At 39.2% G+C, this 23,859-nt stretch overlaps 1 protein-coding gene across 5 annotated transcripts in view; it reads left to right on the forward strand.

Annotated features, from left to right (window-relative positions):
- The window catches only part of MYH11 (myosin heavy chain 11), a 62,172-nt gene that overhangs the window by 33,629 nt on the left and 4,684 nt on the right, over positions 1–23,859 (forward strand). For all 5 annotated transcript variants that reach the window (XM_075105196.1, XM_075105194.1, XM_075105197.1 and 2 more), the window contains 33 exons: positions 1,713–1,811; positions 2,825–2,968; positions 5,661–5,756; positions 6,105–6,223; positions 6,392–6,544; positions 7,017–7,190; positions 7,388–7,561; positions 8,049–8,163; positions 9,087–9,280; positions 9,449–9,570; positions 9,697–9,766; positions 9,912–10,072; positions 10,905–11,013; positions 11,955–12,086; positions 12,378–12,584; positions 12,970–13,107; positions 13,761–13,884; positions 14,329–14,500; positions 15,062–15,274; positions 15,414–15,558; positions 15,647–15,853; positions 16,909–17,013; positions 17,116–17,268; positions 17,699–17,947; positions 18,201–18,413; positions 19,136–19,348; positions 20,012–20,173; positions 20,939–21,067; positions 21,615–21,703; positions 21,942–22,065; positions 22,219–22,427; positions 22,986–23,094; positions 23,649–23,821. In XM_075105196.1, the coding sequence (XP_074961297.1) occupies positions 1,713–1,811; positions 2,825–2,968; positions 5,661–5,756; positions 6,105–6,223; positions 6,392–6,544; positions 7,017–7,190; positions 7,388–7,561; positions 8,049–8,163; positions 9,087–9,280; positions 9,449–9,570; positions 9,697–9,766; positions 9,912–10,072; positions 10,905–11,013; positions 11,955–12,086; positions 12,378–12,584; positions 12,970–13,107; positions 13,761–13,884; positions 14,329–14,500; positions 15,062–15,274; positions 15,414–15,558; positions 15,647–15,853; positions 16,909–17,013; positions 17,116–17,268; positions 17,699–17,947; positions 18,201–18,413; positions 19,136–19,348; positions 20,012–20,173; positions 20,939–21,067; positions 21,615–21,703; positions 21,942–22,065; positions 22,219–22,427; positions 22,986–23,094; positions 23,649–23,821 (4,996 nt within the window). The remainder of the gene's footprint in view (positions 1–1,712; positions 1,812–2,824; positions 2,969–5,660; positions 5,757–6,104; positions 6,224–6,391; positions 6,545–7,016; positions 7,191–7,387; positions 7,562–8,048; positions 8,164–9,086; positions 9,281–9,448; positions 9,571–9,696; positions 9,767–9,911; positions 10,073–10,904; positions 11,014–11,954; positions 12,087–12,377; positions 12,585–12,969; positions 13,108–13,760; positions 13,885–14,328; positions 14,501–15,061; positions 15,275–15,413; positions 15,559–15,646; positions 15,854–16,908; positions 17,014–17,115; positions 17,269–17,698; positions 17,948–18,200; positions 18,414–19,135; positions 19,349–20,011; positions 20,174–20,938; positions 21,068–21,614; positions 21,704–21,941; positions 22,066–22,218; positions 22,428–22,985; positions 23,095–23,648; positions 23,822–23,859) is intronic.

Genomic DNA, 23,859 nt, shown 5'->3' on the forward strand with positions numbered 1-23,859 from the left:
TACATTTCCAGCTGCATAAATAGTTTTGAAACTTTACTGATTCTTACTCGTGCTGTGACAGGCACTTTGAAAAAATGCAGAATACTTTGTATTATCACTACAGTTTACCCAGGAACCTGGAGAGTGCATCTTGGTTTTCAAGTCCCGGTTTGGCACTTTGTCCCATTCCTGACCACATATTGGGATGAAGTCCACATGCTCGGTATGATCTCACCCTCAGCCCTGTGCACCCTGGCTTCTGTAAGGGAAGAGTCCTGAGCCTCGTAGACTGAATGGTCAAGCCTGTGGCTGCACGTCCCCTGCTGTTTAGTTATAGCAAAGGTCATATATGTTGTAGTGGGATAGGGGCATTCCAAGAAGAAGCACTGCGAATAACCTGTTAAGGGATGTGTCTCTATGATACCTAGTATGACAGCTTGCTAGTTCATGTCTGGATGATTGAAGGGTCATTTTAGTAAAAGTAATATACCTTTCCCTTCCACCCCTCTCATGACTTTATATTAATAAAGACAAAAGAGACAGGAAAAGCCAAAGAACATGGTGCAGTCAGAAGAGCTTTCTTAAAGTCCTTACAGTTCCTCTCCCTTTGTCAAACCAAGGGACAATTTATCCTGAAATTGGCTTGATCTCTGCATATTTTGTTAAACTGCCATTGTCAGAAATTACATGTTCTGGAAGCTCACTCAACTGAAGTGAAGCAGATATTTTGCCGGTGCTGATGCCCCATATAGCAAGAAGTGCTAGATAATTCCAGAGAACTTGTCTGCTCTGGATGCTATATATTGCCTTGCTGTTTCAAATGACACACCCAGAGCAGTGAGCTATATATCAATAATCTCGATGTATATTTTCAGGAAAAAATTACAGACATTTCAGAGAAATTCAGCTTAGCCTGACTTTGCTTGCCAAGTACTGTTGCCTTCCCTTCATTATGTTTATGAGATAGCGTGTTTTAATAAGCAAATTAATATGTAGCTAGATTCCTCAGTGCTGCATTGCTCATCTGTGCATAGAGAAGGAGCTGCTTGCTCCAACAAATGAGAAAGAAAGATGCAGCTATAAAGAAGGATGTTATCTCTTGGGTGTAGCATCAAACAACAAACAGTTTATCTCTCTGCTCTTACTTTGACAAGTGATCTTTAGAAAAATTCAGGTTAAAATTTTTGGTCTTAACTGAAGTTTTGCTGTAGCACTATAGCTTTTAAAGAGTGAATCACTGACTGACTGACTGATGTTGAAACACACTATTGCCAAGTTCAGTTTTACTAGTTTATAGTCACGAAAATGGACTACAGATAAAGTTTGCTTTTATTGCTTTTATACTTACAATACTAGCCTCAAGAGCTTCTTTTCTAGCAGGCCCACCTTATGTTGAAAGAATCATAGTGGTACTTAATTTTAAAAGTGGTGTGAATTATATTGTGAATATTATTTTTATGATTCTGATTTTAGAAGCATTTATGTCTACTGTGGTGCTTATTACTATGACTACCAGCATTTACCGTACAATAAGAAGTAGGAAATTATCTACTCATTGTGATGAGAATTATACCAATACCAGAGCTACTACCACAGAATTAGACATATGTTCATGTTAGACAAGCTCGTGGCAAATATTTCAACAATGCTATTGATGGTTCTGAGGTTGATGGCACAATTAAGGACGGACTGAAATATGTTGTTGATTTTTTTTTTAACACACTGACAAACAGATTTGCTTGAAAAATCCCGTGCTATTCGTCAGGCTAAAGATGAGCGAACATTTCATATCTTTTACTATTTGATTGCTGGAGCTTCTGAACAAATGAGAAGTAAGTTACTTGCTAATGATTCTTAGATCTCATTCAACAGTCTGAGAAACAGCTTAATTTATCTTACCTTCTTTATTTGTATATCATTCAATCCTTTCTATAAATAAACAGCTCTTTAGCTATAGAAAATAATTCTCTCAAATGAATTATAAAAAAGCTTCAATTGATGTCCATCTCCTTGAGCCAGGTTGTTTGCAGTTTACAGGAGGTTTCAATTTACAGGAGATGTAAACCCATTCAGATCCCATCTTGAACGATATCAAGAAGATGAATAGGGAAAAGTTACTATTTTTTACACAAAAGAAATCTGGGTTCCCAAGAAAAATATTAGCTTGTGGTTTTAAAATAAGATAATGTCTTTCCCACAGCATGTTATTACACTGTGAAACCCATAGCTTCTGAATGTTGAGAAGATGAAAAGTGTAAGTAGATTCAAAAAAAGGATTACACATAATATGTACTGGAACATTATGGTTCAAATTCAACGTCTTTCCCTAAATCACTGGTTGCCAAAGAATGTATATAGCGATGGAAAACCCTGTATTTTCCCTGTTTTTTATGCTCCTTACCTAAGAATCTGTTGTTGGCCACAGGATAGGGCTGAAGAGTCTTTTGGTCTGGCCCACTATGGTTGTGACCTGGTTCCATTGTTATTGTTACCCGATCTGAATCCCCACAGGGACAGGTGTAAACCTGCATAGGTTACACATGGCATTAAATGAGAGACTTTTGGGAAGAATGGCTCAGATTTGAGTCCATAGGGTGCAAAATTCCACTGTGGGGCAGAGACATTCCCCAATTACTAGCATAAACTGGAAACTTAACACAAGCTTACTAAATGGAAAGTAATTTTGAAAATATTTGTGCACCACAAAACCCTAAACTCCTCATACAAGCAGACTCTTCCTTTGGTGAAAACACTGGGTTTTTTATTGTTACTCTTTGAGAGAACTCATGAACCAAAAGCATTAAGTTGATGCACTTAAGAAAGGCTTTTTTTCTTTGCTTTTTAGATGATCTGCTGCTGGAAGGCTTCAACAATTATACCTTTTTATCTAATGGCCATGTGCCTATCCCTGCTCAACAAGATGATGAGATGTTCCAGGAGACCTTGGAAGCCATGACAATTATGGGCTTTACTGAGGAGGAGCAGACAGGTGAGAACTGTTAGCAAGATTGCATTCAAGGTATACGTCTGCAGGTGACACAGTATAGAGATGCAAACGCACAAGGTTAATTCTGTCCAGAATAATCACTTTGAAAAATATGCATGTGACGTAAGAGTCTACATTCATATAGGAAAATTAAGATTATTTATATTTTGTGTCTATGTTTCCCTGGAGAGGTGTGATCTTGCATAAACCACCAACCAGAGGATTCTAAATGTACCCATGTTATTTAACCTCTTTGCCTCTTATTTCCTCTGTGTAAAACTATTACCAACTGTTACCTAGCTACTGTTTAAGAAGTGCACTGTGAATTACTGCCCCCAGATTTCCCTCCTTCTCAGGAGGTATTAGATTAATTAAACCATAGATGTCTCATGGAAAGAGAGTGAAGGTTCTCTCCTAAGGCAAAACTTCTCAAGCACAGATTTGTTTCCACTTCACCTTATGAAAAATATGGGAACTCAGCCTGTGCAATCAGGAGAGACACAAGATCAAGGCAGGATCTAAACACAGGATCAAGATCACATAACACAAGCTGCATGGTCAGAGCCAATAACAACAAGCAACAGAACTGGTGGCAGTAGAGTGCCTGAAGACAACGTGAACCAGCAGCAGGAATCCAGGCAGAGGATAGCAGGGGCTGAGAATAGACTAGCAGTGAAGACACTGAAACTACTGCCAGACATCCATGACACAAAACACTACAGCCTCCTTGGAATCATTGCCACCTTGGTATTAAACAGGGCGATGCTTCAGGAAGTCTTGTGAGTATTAAGGTGACTGTTCTTGCCTTGCAAGGAGTTCTAATTATGATCCGCTGCTTTTAGGGTGTTGTTAGAAAAGTCCTACTTAAAAAATTACTACAGTGGCCACCTTTACCCATTGCTGCAGTGGGTACTAGTGGGAGCAGCTGAAGCCAATTATGAAAACTCTTTGCAAACCATCTCCTTCAAAGGTTTAAATTGGCAGCACTTGCTGGAAACACAGTGAAAGAAACACTGAAGAATCACCACCTATATCGGAAAATAGAGTATATATCATAAAGAGAAATTACCTCTGTGAGGCACAGAACAAATGGCAGTGCACAGAGCAGCTCTGTACAGTGATTTAAACAGGGATCAAATAAAATAATTGTTACAATATTTGGCTGTCCATCTGAATGAAGAAGAATTGCAAGGCTTTTTCTTCTAAGTCTTATAAATTCCAGAGACCTGCTTGTAGGAGGAACATGAGAAGCACTCTTTGAAATCCACAACATCAGCGTAGCTGTCAGTACTATAAGACATGGTGTTTTGAAAGGTAATTTGTGTTTATGAAAGGGAAGATTTCTTACTAAAAGAACTCCATACGTATCCAGAACAGACTACTGAATTCAAGCCAGCTCTAACAACAGTAATGACCATTTAAAGCCATTTTTTCAGAACTTTCCAACAACTAGCATGAAAAAGTTGGAAAATATTCTGATTTCATTTTGAAAGAAATGGAACAGGCTCAAATAGCTCATATTTGTATTCACTGAGAAAAGACAAATAAAAACAAAGAGCACTAACTAAACTATCTTGAAAATGTGGGCCTGCCAGAGACATCCATTTGCGTAGCTTTTACCTCTCTCTGTTCCCGGGAGCGTGTGCAGGGCGTCAGCTGGTGCATGCCAGTATGCATTGCCCATGGATGCAAATTGCCATGCCCCAAGTGACACCTCGTGGCAGAAACAACATCACCTCATCACTTGAGACGTGGAGCAGCTGTGGTAGCCGGGAGTAGAGCTCCATTACATCCCTCACCTGCACCAGTGACTGAGGGATGCTGAGAAAAAAGTCTCGCCTTGCAGGACAGCAGTGCAAACCCCAGCCTTGGTAAATTCAGATGATGTTACTGATGAAGGCTGGTTTGTTCTCCTGCCAGGGCATGTGTATTGGTGTTGACAGCAGCATTCTCCATTACAACAACAGGAGCCATTATATTACTGTCTGAACCCCTTTGATTTCAAGCTCTAAAATAGAAGCCCATTAGGACACTATTCTTCTCCTGTGGAAGTTTACCAAATAAACAAATAGAAGTCCCTAGATTCATACAATCTTATCTGTAACATGCCAGTAGATTTTGCTAGCTGAAGTTAGGCAACATCACGTTTATATATATTTTAGTAATCAAACATTAAACAATAACCTTGCTGTACTTCGACACTAATCCCTCAAAGATTTGTATACATTTGATTTTAGTTGCACAACTAAATATCCACATGTTCATGCATAACTGGAGCTTCATAAATGCCACACATTTTTGAAGTCGCTGGTAATACATAGATATTTTTTAAATTTTTAAAAGACAGAGATACAGATTGTCAAGTGTCTGAGCAGGGAAAATTCTACAGTTCACTGTGAGTGGAAGAGGAATTCCTGAGACTTGGGGGTCTGCCTAGGTAGCCAGCACAACTTAGCTTAGAGGTGCTGGTGTTCCCAGACTGCCCTGTTTACCCCACTGCAGAGATTGTTGAGATGCTGCTCAATCAGCTTTCAAACTCTTGCAGTTTATGGCACAGCCTTTTTAAACAAACCTAGCTCTTTCCATAGAGGTACAGGAAACCACAAGCAATAGAATGAATCTTCATTACTGAAGAGAACAGAGCTTTCAAAATGTGTCTATTCTGTTCCTCATTTGTACTATCTGTTTCTTACAGCTATACTGAGGGTTGTTTCATCTGTCCTACAACTGGGTAATATTGTCTTCAAGAAGGAGAGAAACACTGATCAAGCTTCTATGCCAGATAATACTGGTATGATTTGCCACTTTAAAAAGAAAATCTAGTTAACATTAAGAAATTAATAAAATAGGAGCTGAGTAAGCATTATTTATCAGTATTTTTTATTTGTTATTAAATATATACTTCACAGGCTTTAAGAGATATACCATACTTAAAATAATCTCAATTATCATTACCTTTTCTACTAATCTTGAATCCATAAATTGATGCTGCTTGGAACACAAATAATGCTTTCATGGCAAGTGGCATCTCTTGTATGTACAGTAGAAGAGCTTATAAGTAAGATAAATAACTTCACACACTTACTGACCTGCTAAGAGAAAATTCAACCTGAAATAAAATCTCACTCTTCTATTCTAGCTGCACAAAAAGTGTGTCACCTGATGGGGATTAACGTGACAGATTTCACAAGATCTATTCTAACCCCAAGAATCAAAGTAGGACGAGATGTTGTGCAGAAAGCTCAGACCAAAGAGCAGGTATCTACTTGCAGTCTGCCCAGCTCTCCTTAAACTATTCTCCTTTCTTCTGTTTTACTTACACCTCATCTAAAGGGAAATGTCAGTTTTCTGTCTGATTATCTCTACAGAAACCAGCAGCTAATTGGGTTTATTCTTTCACTTACAATTTTCTCTTCTTTTTTTCAGGCAGACTTCGCCATAGAGGCTTTGGCCAAGGCACAATTTGAACGTCTTTTCCGTTGGATTCTAGCTCGCGTAAACAAAGCTCTCGATAAAACAAAAAGACAAGGTGCTTCCTTCTTGGGGATCCTTGATATTGCTGGATTTGAGATTTTTGAGGTATGTACTGTGGAACACAAGCTGGCTAAACTCTTTATAATCATGCAGTGGTTTGGATATAAGATGACAAATATCTAAGTTCAGAGCCACAAAAACATTTTGGTTCTTTCAAGGTAGCTAGCAGCCCATGGCCAGCACAACCCAGAGGCCTACTACATCTGGCTGCTTGCCTTTCCCTTGGGCAGGAAGGGCTTGGAGCTGGCAAAATGCTCCTGCTGGGCTTCCGCAGGGCTCAGTGTCTAGAGCCAGAGACTGCTTTTTATGGTTTATTGAACAGGTCCCAGTACAAAGATTTACCACTTGAGAACTTACTATAAATTTTCAAGATCTTAGATTAGAAAAATTTGTATCCTTATATTTGTATTATTGCAATACGTACAAAGAAACAGAAAGCAAATTTCATCTTGTCATTTAAGTTCCCTCTTGAAGGTCTCTTTTTGACATTAGGAATATACTTTTTTCCTCTTTGCAGATCAATTCCTTTGAGCAGCTGTGCATCAATTACACTAATGAGAAACTTCAGCAGCTTTTCAACCACACAATGTTTATATTGGAGCAAGAGGAATACCAGCGAGAGGGCATTGAATGGAATTTCATTGACTTTGGCCTTGACCTGCAACCTTGCATTGAGCTGATTGAAAGACCAGTAAGATTATACCTCTATAGGTGGGATGCTACATAATTTGCATCAGGGTCAGTTATGTATCAGTACAATAAGAAAGCCATTTAAGGTATTTCAGATCCTTTGTTGCCAGGGAGGATTTGTAACATAAGGGATAAAGAAAGGTGGTGCTCTTTGTTTCTGCCTGTGGTGATACTGACACAATATTGCTCACATTGCAGACCAACCCTCCAGGTGTCCTGGCTCTGCTGGATGAAGAGTGCTGGTTCCCCAAAGCTACGGACACATCCTTTGTTGAGAAACTATGTCAAGAACAAGGCAACCATCCCAAATTCCAGAAGCCCAAGCAACTCAAGGATAAAACCGAGTTCTGTATCATGCACTATGCAGGAAAGGTATTGGACAGATTGAGCTATTTTGACTTAGGGAACTTTGATTCTTTGATGCCCAGGTGGTAAAAAAAGCGACAGTCCAGTACCTGAATTGATAAGGCATGGCTTTCATTGTATAATGTATATACTAAGTGCTTTAATTACTAACATATGAAAAAAGATTTGCAAAACATTCATGGTTGTGCTAAGCTTACATGAAAGCAAAAATAACCAGCACTGGGGTTTCTGAAAATCCAAGTAATTCGGATTCCTTTCTAACAAGCTGATTTTTTAAAGGTAGGGCAGGTGCCCTGCCATGGATATGTCTGCAAAAAACTTTTCAGATGCTAGTACATCTAGGACTAAATACTCAACTCAGCTCTCAACCCTAGAAAGCTTTTCACAGTATTGTTGTTTGGATGGTTTTGGGTTAATACAGTGCCCTGTGTTCTTGGACACTCCAGATAGATTTATCAAGAACAGATTTTTGATGCAGCACTGTTTCCTGCAGGTTACCTACAATGCAACTGCCTGGCTAACAAAGAACATGGATCCGCTGAATGACAATGTGACTTCTCTACTGAACCAGTCTTCAGACAAATTTGTAGCCGACCTTTGGAAAGATGGTATGAATTGCAACTCTAAATCAGTAATGTGGTTTAAAGGGAGAAACTTCTATTAGACCTTTTTAACAGCTGGCCCTTGCTTGCAGGACCCAAGTGTGAAAATGATAAGCATTGAAGAGACTGACCTAAAACCCAAGAATAATGGATCCTAAAGACATATTTATAGAAAACATCATTAGATCTTTTTAAGCATTATAAAAAAATTTCCTTTTTAATATTATTAACAGAATAAAAATTATTCATTAGAGTGTTATAGCATTGCTAAATCTGTGCTATTGCAGACCTCATTTAACACAGGTTATGGTTGGGTTTTATGAATGACTTTAAACACTCCTCTCCCAGAAGCCCTGCACAGTTCTCTCCAGTGATATATAAAGTCAACTAAACTCCATCAGAAATATGTCTGTATGCACATAAACCACTTTATTTTTAAAAAGTTTGTATGGCTCTGTAACACATATACTGCAGTATAAGTATTTAATACATAGACATAAATGTACATGCAAACACCAGGAAGGTGGCTCTGAATTATCAAATAACTGAGGGAGATTATTAGCTAGACTTTGAGAACCACTGGGTAATAGATGGGAGTCAAGGGATGCTGTTGTTCCTGGCTCTGACACCAACCTACCAACTGGATATAATGCAGAAGGACTATCCTTTTTAGACCAAATGTGAAATAAAATATGTTTATGTATTCAGTTGCTCCATTATGTCACTAGTTAACAAAGACCCTCATTTTCATGTTTTGACTATTTACCCAGAAGACTATTCTAGTGTTTTTGTTAGTACGCTTCTACTGCATCAAAAATATATTGGTCCTCTTGGGGAAGTTGCAGTTTCACAATACCAGTGATAAGTGTAGTGTGAGGTGAGGACAGTTTATATTAGCAGTTCCATTTATATTTTCTTTTATATTTCAGTGGACCGTATAGTTGGGCTGGACCAGATGGCCAAGATGACTGAAAGCTCACTCCCTAGTGCTTCAAAAACCAAGAAAGGCATGTTCCGTACTGTTGGACAACTCTATAAGGAGCAGCTAACCAAACTGATGACCACCTTAAGGAATACCAATCCCAACTTTGTCCGCTGTATCATTCCAAATCATGAAAAACGGGTAAGTTTCAAATGCTCAATTTTCAGACTCCTGGCACATTATTCATGTTGAGCTGCTCACTGTAGCAGCACATGGCAGAGCTGAATGATGTCTTCAAACAAAGATGCACAGCTATTAATATTTTTTTTAATTTCAACAGTGCTAGAAATACTTCTGTTCCCTTTCCAGGCTGGCAAACTTGATGCCCACTTAGTGCTGGAGCAGTTGCGCTGCAATGGTGTCTTGGAAGGTATTCGTATCTGCCGGCAGGGATTCCCCAACAGGATTGTCTTCCAGGAGTTCCGTCAGCGGTAGGAATCCCTCACTCAGTCCTTACTCTGGGTTTAATAATGGTTTAATAATGGTTTAATATATGTTCGTCTGTACAAAATAGTCTGATGTGTTTCAACCTCCCTAACATCAATGTCTTGTGGCAGATACGAAATTCTTGCTGCAAATGCTATTCCTAAAGGATTCATGGATGGCAAGCAGGCTTGCATACTGATGGTAAGAAAAGCATTTTTGATCCTATTGATAATCAGGTCTATATTTCTTATTAAAAAAGCTGTTGAGAGCAATCAGAAATGAGAACTAATTTTTAATACCCTAAACTTCAACACTGGAGTTAACAAATATCCCTGTTTTCCTCCAGATCAAAGCATTAGAACTTGATCCCAACTTGTACAGAATTGGACAGAGTAAAATCTTCTTCAGAACTGGTGTTCTGGCTCACCTGGAAGAAGAGAGAGACCTGAAGATCACAGATGTTATTATCGCCTTCCAGGCTCAGTGCCGAGGCTACCTAGCAAGAAAGTAAGAATATGTAATGACAAAAAGAATGTCTTGTGATGCAGAGTATCTACAGTAGCCTTTAGTTCTCAGTATAACAAACTGAGGTTAAGACATTTTATTATTATGTTATTTGTATTGCATTAGAACTCAACTTGTGTCCCATGAAGGACTCACTTCCTGCTCAGAAGAGGCTTATTAGTATAATTACAGAGAAGCAATTACATTGTGAGGCTACTTACACCCTCTGTACAGTAAGCTCTCTGAGGCCATGACCCATCATTTACACATGTGTTTGTACAAGCAGAAGAAGGAGCATCGTAGCCCATGACTGGAGTCTTATACACTATTATTTGTAAAACATTAAAGTCTTACACTGCTCGGGCATGAAGTACTGATCATCTAGCGTGATCTCAGTTAACGTACATCACAATGCTATTAACAATAATGCCATTTTTCTGCATACTGCCAAGGCATTCAATTTGCTTAGCAGAAACATGTAAATGTAAGAGATTTCAAGAATGACAATCAAAGTTCTGAGTGTCTGTGTACTTTGGAAAGATGTTCACAGCCAGAACTAGATCTATACTTTTTTTGTGGTTTGTACCTACCTATGGAGTGGAAACAGCTAAAAACCAGAAGACTAAATAAAATACCAGCAAACTAAACAGAATTATCACCTTTACTCAAGAAAGAACAGGTACTGTTTAAGTGACAAAAGAACTTGTTCCAGATTTCTCAAACCATGCGACTAATCAGCAGACTCTCATGCCAGTTTCTTTGCTTAATATGAGTAATCTTGCAGACACCTTGTATTCTCAGGCTGAACCAATTTGCTGTATGTTTTTAAACACAGAGCCTTTGCCAAGAGACAGCAACAGCTGACTGCAATGAAGGTTATCCAAAGAAATTGTGCTGCTTACCTGAAGCTGAGGAACTGGCAATGGTGGAGACTGTTCACTAAAGTGAGTGACTGCTATTGGTGAATCTCTTCTCAGCTTTCCAAAAGAAATTAAATGTGCAAGATGCAAAGGCATATCATGTCAGGCACACTCCTTGTTCCAAAATCCATTGCAGCTGATGGCAAGAGTCTCATTAGCTTCACAAGATTTTGGGTTAGAGAGACTCTGGCTAGTTATATAATGCCATTAACATGAAAGTTAGTTCTAGCTTGAGAAGAAAACAGACTAGTTAAGCAGAGATGCATAAAAGATTTTGTATGTTTAGGGACTTTAATTGCCAAAAAAATAAATAATTTCACAGAGGTGGATAATGAGAAGACAGAGTAAGACTGAATTAAGACTGAATTTTGTGAACATGTGGAGTTATGTATCTACAGGGGACTCAGTAGCTCCGGAGTTCCTTAACTTGGACACTAAACATATTCCTGCTAGGCACTCAAGAAAATTAAATTGATTTTCCTATTGAAGAGGCCTGGGTTTCTTTTGTTCGGGGTTTTGTGGTTTGTTCCCCGCCCCGCCAAGAACAGCCTTCAGTTTAGATTCAGAAAGCTGTTCCTACTTGCATTGATAACAACTCCTCTGCAACCAGAAATAGGCAGTAACACACACCTGCATATGCACATTGCCCTTCTATGCAGAAGACGTAGGTTTTGTACATTATCAATGGAGCAAATCAGGTTTGAGGCTATTCGAAAAGTTACACTACTGGAGGCAGAGGTGCTAACAAGGCTCCAAGAATTAACACAGAGATGGCCAAGAGCCGCACTGCTGAGGCTTGCTGCTTTAAAGATGCTTACATCAATCTTGGCTGGATAGGATTTGTCCACTATTGGAGTAACAACACACTGCTACCATTAGTGCCAGTCAGCCCAGCACCTTTAAGTACCATGCTCAGTAACATGAATACTGACAGGAAATATTCTTAAAAAACTTTGTATTTTCAGGTGAAACCACTGCTGCAAGTCACCCGCCAGGAGGAAGAAATGCAGGCCAAGGATGAAGAACTACAAAAAACTAAGGAAAGACAACAAAAAGCAGAGAGTGAATTGAAGGAGCTGGAACTGAAACACACACAGGTGACTTACAGCTCTGAGCCTCTGGGAAAAGCTAGCTGTTCTTTCACCATTTCTAGAAGCTATTACAATAAAGGTGTCTTTTTTCTTTGCACTTACAATTGTATTCACAGCGATGGTCCAGAACAAGAGTTCAGTGCAGACAAACTCCCATTTATTTCAGTAAAGGCCTAACGTCCACACAAGAACCTGTGGTAGAGCTGCCTGCCTGTACACTTAGACTATCTAGTAAGAAGACACTGTGGGGCAATTTGCAATCCAAGTTTTAACGTCCTCTCCATTCTATTTATGTAGCTTTGTGAAGAGAAGAACCTCCTTCAGGAACAGCTTCAGGCAGAAACTGAACTGTATGCTGAGGCTGAAGAGATGAGAGTCCGTTTAGCTGCTAAGAAACAAGAGCTGGAAGAGATTCTGCATGAAATGGAAGCCAGAATTGAGGAAGAGGAGGAGCGCAGCCAGCAGCTGCAAGCAGAAAAGAAAAAGATGCAACAACAAATGCTGGTAAGGAGGCATAAAGTGACAAATAAAGACAATAACTTGTGTCTCTCAGAGAAAAAATGGAGACTGGCAAACCTCAGATCCTATGAAAGTGCTTGTTGTGCAGCCCTCTGTAGAATGTGTGTCTATGCCACTGAAGTAAGAACAATCAATTGATGCTCTTTCCTTCAGAGTTCTCCTCTTCCTCATCTCAATTTCAATATTTTCTATAAAAATTTAACAAATCTTTCCTTCTAAAATCACCAAGCATTACAGATTGTCAGTTCTTAATGAAAACAGAGTCTACAACATACCCCACATAGTGACAAACATTAAGAATTTCCTATAACCTAAGCAGCATTTTATTTCCAGATTTCATGTTTTGTGGTTTTCTTTTCCCCCCTCAAAGGACCTTGAGGAACAGCTGGAAGAAGAAGAAGCTGCAAGGCAGAAATTGCAACTTGAAAAAGTAACAGCAGATGGCAAGATAAAGAAAATGGAAGATGATATTCTCATAATGGAAGATCAGAATAACAAGCTAACCAAGGTAAGCATTGAGGGTCCATTTTCTTACTTTGTCAAAATAATACAAGATGAGAGAAGACCTCCTCTTCCACTAGAACAGGAATACCCTTGACTAATATAGACTCACAGGTATAGAGTCACCAGATTCTCACTTCAGCCTCTATCAAACAAGGTTGTGATAATTTTTCGTGCTCATTTAAACAATTCAAACTTGTGTAAAACTGCTGGTTTTGAGGTCTTTTGTGGTAACAGTATCTTCAAGCAAAATACCCACAGCAGTCAAGCATAATAGTGGAAGACAGGCCTTTTTGGCCCCAAGCAGAGTAAATAATTCTCTTGGTTTTCAACTAGTTTCAATAAAACTTCATGATTAAAACTGAAAGTAATCATGTATTCCAGTACTTTTTGAAAGGGGATGCTCCTCTGAACTGGGCCCTGTACTTACCAGCCATTAGAGTGAGTGTAAGATTCTAATTGCAGCAGATTAGAGAATATGGAAATCTTAGACACCACTTCTCAGCTCTTCTGTAATTGACAAAGTGAAATGTATCACTACAATCTAAAGAAATACAACATAAAAAGACAGTTTCTTGGATATTCTTAGTTGGCAAAGAGTTGATTCACGATCACCAGTGTCAGACTTTTGTTAACGGAAGTATTTTCTTTTTTCTAAAGGAAAGAAAACTCCTTGAGGAAAGAATAAGTGATCTAACAACAAATCTTGCAGAAGAAGAAGAAAAAGCCAAAAATCTTACAAAGCTGAAAAACAAACACGAATCTATGATTTCAGAACTTGAAGGTAACATGAACAAAAATGTGTTTTATGTCAGTTATTTTGCCTTGGCACACAACAAAAAACCCAAACTGGAAAGAACGTCAAAAAAATTTGTGGGGTATTTTCCAAATTTCTTATGCTGAAGCCATTTTGCGCACGAGAATTACCAAAATCCCAGGGTATATAAACCGTAGATACCTTCTTTTTCTTTTTACGTTCAGAGGAGTGAAGGAGAGAAAATTGGGGCGAGGGGGAAGCTTCTTTTGGAGAAAGACAAATAAATTATTCTTTCAGTGGCTAGAAATGAGCGATAACAGTAAATTATTGCATGTTGCTTCAGAAATGCAGTCACTTGTAGTTAAATGTATGGCCTCACTGGAGGCTGGAACATTTTTTTGTCTACATTCAAGATCAGATTAAGGGCTCCTTGCACTAACATTCCCATGACCAAAATCCTTACTTTTTCAGTGCGATTAAAGAAAGAAGAAAAGAACAGACAAGAACTGGAGAAAATTAAGAGGAAGTTGGAAGGGGACTCAGGTGATCTACATGAGCAAATTGCAGAGCTCCAGGCACAAATTGCTGAGCTGAAGGCACAACTAGCCAAGAAGGAGGAAGAGCTGCAGGCTGCTCTAGCCAGGTATTCACCCCTGAATCTGCACACAGGTTGAAAACCCAGGCCGGAACATGGGGCTCTTCCCTTCCCAGACACTGAGATGCTGCAGCCACAAATCTCATTTCTCAGTTACCTCATCCCTGCATACTTTCCCCATTTTCCAAATTCTATTTTGTGAAAAATAATTATACTATTGCTTGCCCATAGACACATTATCTTACCTCCAGGTATCAATGAAAACTCCTCTTCTCAATGGCATTAAGTAGTGCTGTCAATTAAAGAATGAAATGTAACAATACATTTCATTGCAAAAGGCAGAAATTACTTTAGAATCTGACCTTGATCCATTCCAGAGTCTCAGTGGATTTTCTGTATACATTTAAGAGGGACAACACTCAACCAAAACTTTTGCTGTATCAGCGGATCAGATAAAGTACAGCTGCCAGATCCTTTCTGTGTCATTCCCACCTCTTTCTTCAGTGCTTTCTTGCACATAACCTACAAACCTTTAATCTTGGCATACTGATTTCCTCAAAGTGAAATTATTTTTTTCTTAATATATAAAATTAAATATTCTATTTTCAGGCTTGAAGATGAAACTAGTCAAAAGAACAATGCCCTCAAGAAGATTCGTGAATTGGAATCTCACATCTCTGATCTCCAGGAAGACTTGGAGTCTGAGAGAGCTGCAAGAAACAAAGCAGAAAAACAGAAGAGAGACCTAGGTGAAGAGCTAGAGGCTCTTAAGACAGAGCTTGAAGATACTTTGGATACCACAGCCACCCAGCAAGAGCTCAGGTATGGAGATAGAGCACACAGGCCAAAAATAAACGTCACCAAGCTTAGCACAATACTGTCTAGTAACTGTACAGTAGTGCTATTTTCCCAGTAACTGGAACACTCTGCTGCTGCTCCATTTATGTGTGTTACCTTCCAGGGCAAAGCGTGAACAGGAGGTCACAGTGCTGAAGAGAGCTCTGGAGGAAGAGACTCGAACTCATGAAGCCCAGGTCCAGGAGATGAGGCAAAAGCACACTCAAGCTGTGGAAGAGCTAACCGAGCAGCTGGAACAATTTAAACGGGTAAACAGAAATCCGTCGTGTTGAAAACTGTCTACTAGATAATATGGTTTCCTTTTATAGATCATCTTTCTTCACTTCATGCTTTTAGGCTAAAGCAAACTTGGATAAGACCAAACAGACACTAGAGAAAGACAATGCTGATCTGGCTAATGAAGTCAGGAGCCTGAATCAAGCCAAACAAGATGTGGAGCACAAAAAGAAGAAGCTGGAAGTACAGCTGCAAGAGTTACAGTCCAAATATGCTGATGGAGAGCGTGTTCGGACAGAACTCAATGAAAAAGTTCATAAATTACAGGTAGGAAGGAGTTTGACCTTTTGCTGTGACACCTTGGGCTTGAAAAGATCAGTTTATACCGTTCCATGAGGGTGTATCTGGACGAATCCTGGCCCTGTCAACTTCAGCCAAAATGCTCTTTTTTTTTTTCGTCCTCTATAGGGTTCCTACCTTGAACTCCTACATCAATTATCATACAAATAATTACAACGACTGTCTCATGAAACTAGGAACTTTTAGTCTCACCATCCCTCTGTACATGTTGTAGTCTGTAATGCCATCACTGGTTCAGTGACTGTTCTGTAGTTTCTTTCTGTTCATCCATTTTTGAGTGATGGGGAACAGTGATAGGAATGTGGTTTCTGGAAATGGATTAAACAGCTATTAAAACGTAAGATGTGCTCAGAAAAAAATGACAATGAAAGGAGAACACTCACTTATCTATGGTTTAGTGTCTAATAAGAAATAACTAAAGATAATTTAAAGTCATTCTTTAGTAGATGTTCAGTGTCCAGCAATACTAATCAAGCTTATTGTTACAACTTTGTTCATAGCAGCAGTAAGCTTTCCTTTAAGTTAGTGGATAAATAAGAAAATAATCAAAAACGCACCAACTGCTGTCAAACTTGGGAAAAGGAAGGAAAATCCACAAAAAAAAAAAAATCCCTATTCCCCTTTGCAATTAATTGAAAGGAATATACTAGTATTACTTATGAATATGACTAGGTTTTGATATACAATAATAAAATACTAAGGTAAACTAGTTTAAAATGGCATTAGACCTTGAGGGTCTTAATACACAGGTCAAAGATGACACGTGCAGACACTGCAGAGTTTGTGTGTAGGCTTTAGTTCCAGAGGACTCAAGTCCCACATATTGTCCAGAAAACTTATAGCAAAATTGTGAATTCCAGTTAAGTTAGAAACACTGTTGGTGCTTGAGGTGACCCAGAAGCATAGTGGCAGATTCAGATCCTGTTCAAAGTTAAGATTTCAATCTAGAGCAAACTAGAGTTTGGAGGAAAATTTTGAAGTTGTGCAAAATAACTGAACTTATTCGCTGTGGTGTCTCATAGGTTGAGGTTGAAAATGTTACTGGTTTGCTCAATGAAGCAGAAAGCAAGACAATCAAATTGACCAAAGATGTTGCAACCTTAGGATCTCAGCTACAAGATACACAGGTAAACTTGCATTCAGTGACAGCTCACCTACAAGATTTATAAAAAGCACTATAAAAAGACCTAAACCAATGGCTGTCTTGCTGATTGATGTGGTGACTGTAGGAGCTGCTTCAGGAAGAAACACGGCAGAAGCTAAATGTGTCTACCAAGCTTCGTCAGTTGGAGGATGAGAAGAACAGCTTGCAAGAGCAGTTGGATGAAGAAACAGAAGCAAAACAAAATCTGGAGAGACATATTTCAACCCTGACAATACAGGTATTGGTGCCATAGCTAAATCACTAGCTCCATCGCTGAGAGTTTTATCAGTAACTCTGGAGGTTTCAGATCTGTAGAACTATCCTGGTGCAGCACATGGACCTTCAGGGAACTAGTTTTTTGGCCCAGATGGCATCAGTGAAGCTCCACAATGGAGCCAGCAGTCTCCCTCTTCTTGAAAGTGTGATCTCTAGGACAGGTACAAATCCAAGGTAGCTTCCAAGACAGTCTTGCACGCTAGGCCTGCATGTGCATACTAGGTCTGTGGTCTGCCTCATTTTATGAGGGCTGGGTGATTGGTAACTGACCACTAGCTTCACATGGGTCAAATTAAGTAAGACTTCTGGCTCTTGATTGTCTCCTGGCCATCTTCTCTGCCAAGTTTTGGTGTGACTGCCATAAAGATTTTCCCTCTGAATTCAAATTTCAGCTCTCTGACTCTAAGAAGAAGCTACAGGAATATGCCAGCACAGTAGAAACGATGGAAGAAGGCAAAAAGAAACTTCAGAAGGAAATTGAAAGTCTCACACAACAGTTTGAGGAAAAGGCTGCTTCTTATGACAAACTGGAAAAAACCAAGAACAGACTCCAGCAGGAGCTGGATGACCTGGTGGTGGACTTAGACAATCAGCGTCAGCTGGTCTCCAACCTGGAGAAGAAACAGAAGAAGTTTGATCAGGTATGGATTTAAGATTCTCCCTTGCTGTGTTATCACCTAACTTCTCTGGAACTCAAAGACTACTCGTTTAGTGAAAGGTAAAGCAGGGACAAAAAACAAACTCAAATTTCATTATGCACACAGTGGTTAATTTTGTATTTGTATACATTTATCAAAAAGCAGAGATTTTTCTGTCATTAACAGCTGACAAGACAGTTGCAATAGAAAAACCCTATTACTAATGACTTCCTGGATTAACACTACCTTTTTACAGATGTTAGCTGAAGAGAAAAACATCTCTTCAAAATATGCAGATGAAAGGGACAGAGCAGAAGCTGAAGCTAGAGAAAAAGAAACAAAGGCTTTGTCATTGGCCCGAGCACTTGAAGAGGCTTTGGAAGCCAAAGAAGAACTGGAGAGGATGAACAAAATGTTGAAAGCTGAAATGGAAGATCTTGTTAGCTCCAAAGATGATGTTGGCAAGAATGTAAGTTTTGGTCTCAGAACAATTTCCACAACAAAAACTTAAAAGAGCAGCTAACAAACAGATCATTGTTTTCAGTGTCGGAATTTCTCTGTAGCACACAAATGCATTCAGCAAGATGAGATATTTCATACAGAATTCAAAGGTTATTCCATTTGTGCCCAAACTTTCAAGAGACTTGGCGAAGTAACTGTAAGCCATCTTCATTTTTAACATTAATTCAAGCATGAAATAGATTCTTATTGATTTCTAAGACTGAAAAAACATTAAAGAAATTCTAAGTAATTTACTAGTTTATTAAGTATCTTTGAAGTTGTAAACTCTGCATTATATATATATTATATATATTATATATATAATATAATATTAGTTATATTTGACTTTGCCACCAGCCTAACATTGACTTGTATAGTCGCAGCAAATTTCCACTGATGCGTTGCCAATCACTTCTTTTATTACAGTGGTATGATAATACTACTTCTAATACTAATTAAGATACTTAGCTAGACTAAAAATAAATGTTTGGGATAAAGAGAATCACAGGTTATTTGAAGACAGATTTACAAGTGTACAAAGAAATGCTAATTTACCATTTTCGGTGCAAATTAGTTAATTCATTTTCCAGAGCTGATATTTTCAAATGTGGCCTATATTGCAGGTAGACTATGTTTAACTAGAATTATATTTTTTTATAACAAGTCTATTAAATACTTATTGCTTGAAAGGTCCATGAATTGGAGAAATCTAAACGGACCCTTGAACAGCAAGTAGAAGAGATGAAGACACAATTAGAAGAGCTAGAGGATGAGCTCCAGGCTGCTGAAGATGCCAAACTCAGGTTGGAGGTTAATATGCAGGCCCTGAAAGGCCAGTTTGAAAGAGATTTACAAGCCAGAGATGAACAGAATGAGGAGAAGAGAAGACAACTCCTTAAACAGGTACTATTCCCTATTATTGCCTTTGTAGATGTCTAACCAAGCCAGCTGGAAGTTTCAAGCCTCAAGCCATTCTTAAAACCACCTTACTATAATATGAAGAAAACATTATATTGCCTTGTGCTTTGCAAATAAAAAAGTAGCTTATTGTAGTAAAAAGGCACAAAACCGCATAACAGTTTTTCTCCTGTTTCAGTAGCAGGTGCACAGTTGCCAACAGATGTAGCATTTTAACACTACAACCAATATAGTATAAAACATATGAATTGTTATTTCTGACACAGGCAAAAGAACCTTCCCTATATTCTCAGTCCAAGTGAAAAAAAGACAGCTTCTAATATCTGCCTTCCCAAGGTACACTGGATGGATACAAAAGTATTGGAAATGAAAACAGACGGGACACGGCCTATTTGTATAGGAGTGTTATGACAGCAAGGACAACTACTAAGTCATCTCCTTGTAGTATACATATTTCCATTAATAAAGAACCCAAATTGCTGACTCCTTTCAAGAATCTTTAATTTTTGGACAAAATGGAAATGTAATTTAACTGCCAGGGAAATCACAATTAGAGATATAGGGGCTGTATACGTTATTCAGACATACAAAGTGTTTAAGAGTGATCAAGGCTTTTCATAAACTTCAATTGTTTTCTCTAACAATCAGCTCCATGAATACGAAACAGAACTGGAAGATGAGCGGAAGCAACGTGCCCTGGCAGCTGCAGCCAAAAAGAAGCTGGAGATTGATGTTAAAGATCTAGAAAGCCAAGCTGATTCTGCTAATAAAGCTCGGGAAGAAGCCATCAAACAACTTCGCAAATTACAGGTATGTAATCCCACAAATACAGTTTTTCCCACAGCTGTCTTTTGTCCAGCTACAATATGAAAGTTAGGTGAGACCTGTGAACTTGATGCCTGTTACACATGATTGGTTAGAGGGGGAGTTTTAACTAGACTCGCAGATTCAAGGATCTGTACTGTAATGCTCAATTTGAATGACAATGGAAAATTTCATATGGCAAACCATGAAAATCTTAAATTTCATGGTTGCAGAGAGCTTCCAAAATTCTCTAGCCAACACCCATCTTTTATTGACTTACCCACATGAAGGAAGACAGATTCCCACATAGACAAAGGGCTACTGGATAAGATTTATTACAGGCTTCAATCCTGGTTCTAACACTTGACTCAGAAACATAAAAGACTGTTCAGAAATCATGTTGTCTCTGAATTATCATTTTCCTACTTATACTCTAAGTCTCCATATCAACTGTTCTCTCATATGCTGACAGCTAAACAACAAAAAAGGATATATTGGAAAGATTAAGACTGCATATGTACTCAAATATTCAGAGGAAATAAGGACAATAGGCATTACAAAAGCTGCAGCGTGCAAGTGGAAGCATCGCTTTTCTTGGAATAGCATTTTAGACCTTTTCCAACATGTGCTAGCTGATGTCTCCAGAAAATATAATTTATGCAGGCATTATGACTATGTAAATGTGTATGTGTTCTATTCTGCCCAAATTTCTTTATACTGAAACTGTAATAAAGCCAGACAAAAAATAAATCTCTTATTCTTTTCAACAAGGCTCAGATGAAGGACTACCAACGAGAGCTGGATGATGCACGGGCTGCCAGAGAAGAAATATTTGCTACAGCCAGAGAAAATGAGAAGAAAGCAAAGGGCTTGGAAGCAGAACTCATCCAGCTTCAAGAGGTAAAGTAGGAAACTTAGAGCAGTACAAAGCAGACTACACATGGTTTTCAGCAGCAACAGAACAGCAATGAAATAATGTAATAGCTATCAGGGATGGAAAGCCATAAACAGCACTTGTTACAAGTTCCATGTGCTCCATGCGCTCTACTAAAGTTGGATCTACATCTCAGCATAGCCACATTAAGCTGAAAAAAATGACACAGTTCAGCAGCCTTAAAGGGAAATGAACAGTATGATCCAACACAATTTGTTTTTCATAGTTATAAATACCTGAATTCTTGTTAGTCCTATTATTCCTGTGTGTATTAAGTGGCAATCTTGTGACTGAAACCAATAAAACAGAAACCAGCTGATAGGATGGATAAAGTGTAGTTCATTGCACTTCCCTGGGATTTATATAACATGACAAGAATCTATTCTGTTAAGAAGACAACCTGTCTTATACTAGTTTTAGAAATTTTATAGTCCTGTGTATCATGCTATAACTGTTTGTTTGAATGCTTACTTGCTCATTTCTTCACTGTGCTGCCTTTTCCTTTCCTCCTAGGAGCTGGCTGCTGCAGAGAGAGCTCGCAAACAAGCAGATCTAGAGAAAGAAGAGATGGCAGAGGAACTTGCAAGCGCTACTTCTGGAAGGTAGGAATAGACTGGATTACTCACAAGGCTGTAAACATGCTGCTTGCACAGCTGCCAACAGAAGTCATGTTCCTCTCCGAACAGCCATCTGCTCTTGACAACACAACATGTACACATGACTAGTTTAATTGAAATATCTAGTTTTCTTTTCTTTGAGTTCTTGGCAGTTCATAAGAGTTTCAGACACACTCAACTGGTCAGAGCCATAACTACACACTCATTTACTTTAAACTTACAGGACAAGCCTTCAGGATGAGAAGCGGCGCCTGGAGGCAAGAATTGCCCAGCTAGAGGAAGAGCTAGAAGAGGAGCAAGGCAACATAGAGGCAATGGGTGATCGCATGAGGAAAGCGGTACAGCAGGTAGAGCTCATTTCAGCATGTTCTGTTTGTATGCCAGCAAAAGCTGTTTGTGGTTCTGAATAAGTATTTAGAGAATTGCCACCCCAAATTGCCATCTGTCATTTCTCTGAAAGCACGCAACGCTTTTGATGGCATCCATTCTCTCCCTTGCAGGCAGAGCAGCTGAACAATGAGCTGGCAACAGAGCGCTCAACTGCACAGAAGAATGAAAATGCTCGGCAGCAACTGGAGAGGCAGAACAAAGAGCTGAAGAGTAAGCTGCAGGAGATGGAGGGAGCTGTGAAGTCCAAATTCAAAGCTACAATTGCTGCTCTGGAGGCCAAAATTGCTTCTCTTGAAGAGCAATTGGAACAGGAAGCCAGGTACTAGTCTCCCAGAGGGCACAGCTATCCATTTATTGTTCCAGTTAATGAGACAGAAAGTAAGGAAAGGTGTACAGGATTTGTGTCATCAGGCTCTCAGCACCATTAAGGCTTGGTAAAGTCTCTCCCTCACTTAACATTTCTTAGACAAATGGCCAGTACCTGGAGTTATTACAGGTTCTGATTAAGAACCATTCTACCGCTGTAAAGTTCTATTGGTATCAAAGGCAAGGATACACGCCCTTACATTTTAGAGTAACTGCCCTATGACCCTGCCAGGTTAATTGCCATAATACATTGTACCATTTGTAGGATTATTTCCTGAGGCAATCACCTTGTGTTTTACAACAGATCTCCTGGACCATCTCTAGCATACAGCAAAGACATTTGTTTTGATCAGAAGAACATGATCTTAAAGTTTTGCTTAGAATTCTTCTGTTAAATTCAGTAAGACCTTTAACATATGGGTCCTTAGTCCCAGTTTCATGAGCAACATGCCTAAGGCAGGCCAAGACTACAGACCTCCCACATCACCAAATGTTGCTCTGTCATTTGCAGAGAGAAGCAGGCTGCAGCCAAGACGTTGCGCCAAAAGGACAAGAAGCTGAAGGATGCATTGCTGCAGGTGGAGGATGAGAGAAAGCAAGCGGAGCAGTACAAGGATCAGGTATCAGACTGTGTCATGAGGGTCTTAGTCTGGGGCACAGGGATTTTCAAGTTTTACCCTAGGAAAGGAAGATTCCATGTTCTACCTCAAAGAACTATCCCTCTAGAAAGCAGACTGTCTGCTTGGATTCCATGCTGGTATACAGCCCTTTGCTAAAAGGCCGGACAACCTAATTCTTCTATGTTAAGTCAAGTGCCAAAGCACTAGTCCTTGTCAATCAGCCAGCTGCAACAGCCTGACTGGACAGTGATTAGAGGATGGTGCATAACATCCATATTGGTATATAAATAGAGACGAACACATTTTGTTTGTAACACACACCAACTTGCAAGCCAGAAAAACAGAGGTAGGACTGTGCAGCAAAAGAAACATGAGGTAGTGTCTGAATACAGTATCTCGCACAAAGCAATTATTTTTACATTTTTTAAAATTTAAGCTTCTACTGTTGATTCAGGCCATGTTTCAGTAAAACTCCCAAGTATGAAATCAAAATGGGGAATAGAAGGTATTAGATCTGTTTTGAATTAAAACATTACTCTACAATTTCCTTTTAGGCCGAGAAGGGCAACACACGACTCAAGCAACTGAAAAGGCAGCTGGAAGAGGCTGAGGAAGAGTCTCAGCGTATCAACGCAAACCGTAGGAAACTGCAGAGAGAGCTTGATGAGGCTACTGAGAGTAACGAAGCCCTGGGCCGTGAGGTTGCAGCACTGAAGAGCAAGCTCAGGTAGAGTGCCCTTGTTTGGGATAGCTGTTCCCATTCAT

The sequence above is a fragment of the Phalacrocorax aristotelis genome, chromosome 10 (assembly GCF_949628215.1).
Source record: "Phalacrocorax aristotelis chromosome 10, bGulAri2.1, whole genome shotgun sequence".
In the NCBI taxonomy this organism is placed as follows: Eukaryota; Metazoa; Chordata; class Aves; order Suliformes; family Phalacrocoracidae; genus Phalacrocorax; species Phalacrocorax aristotelis.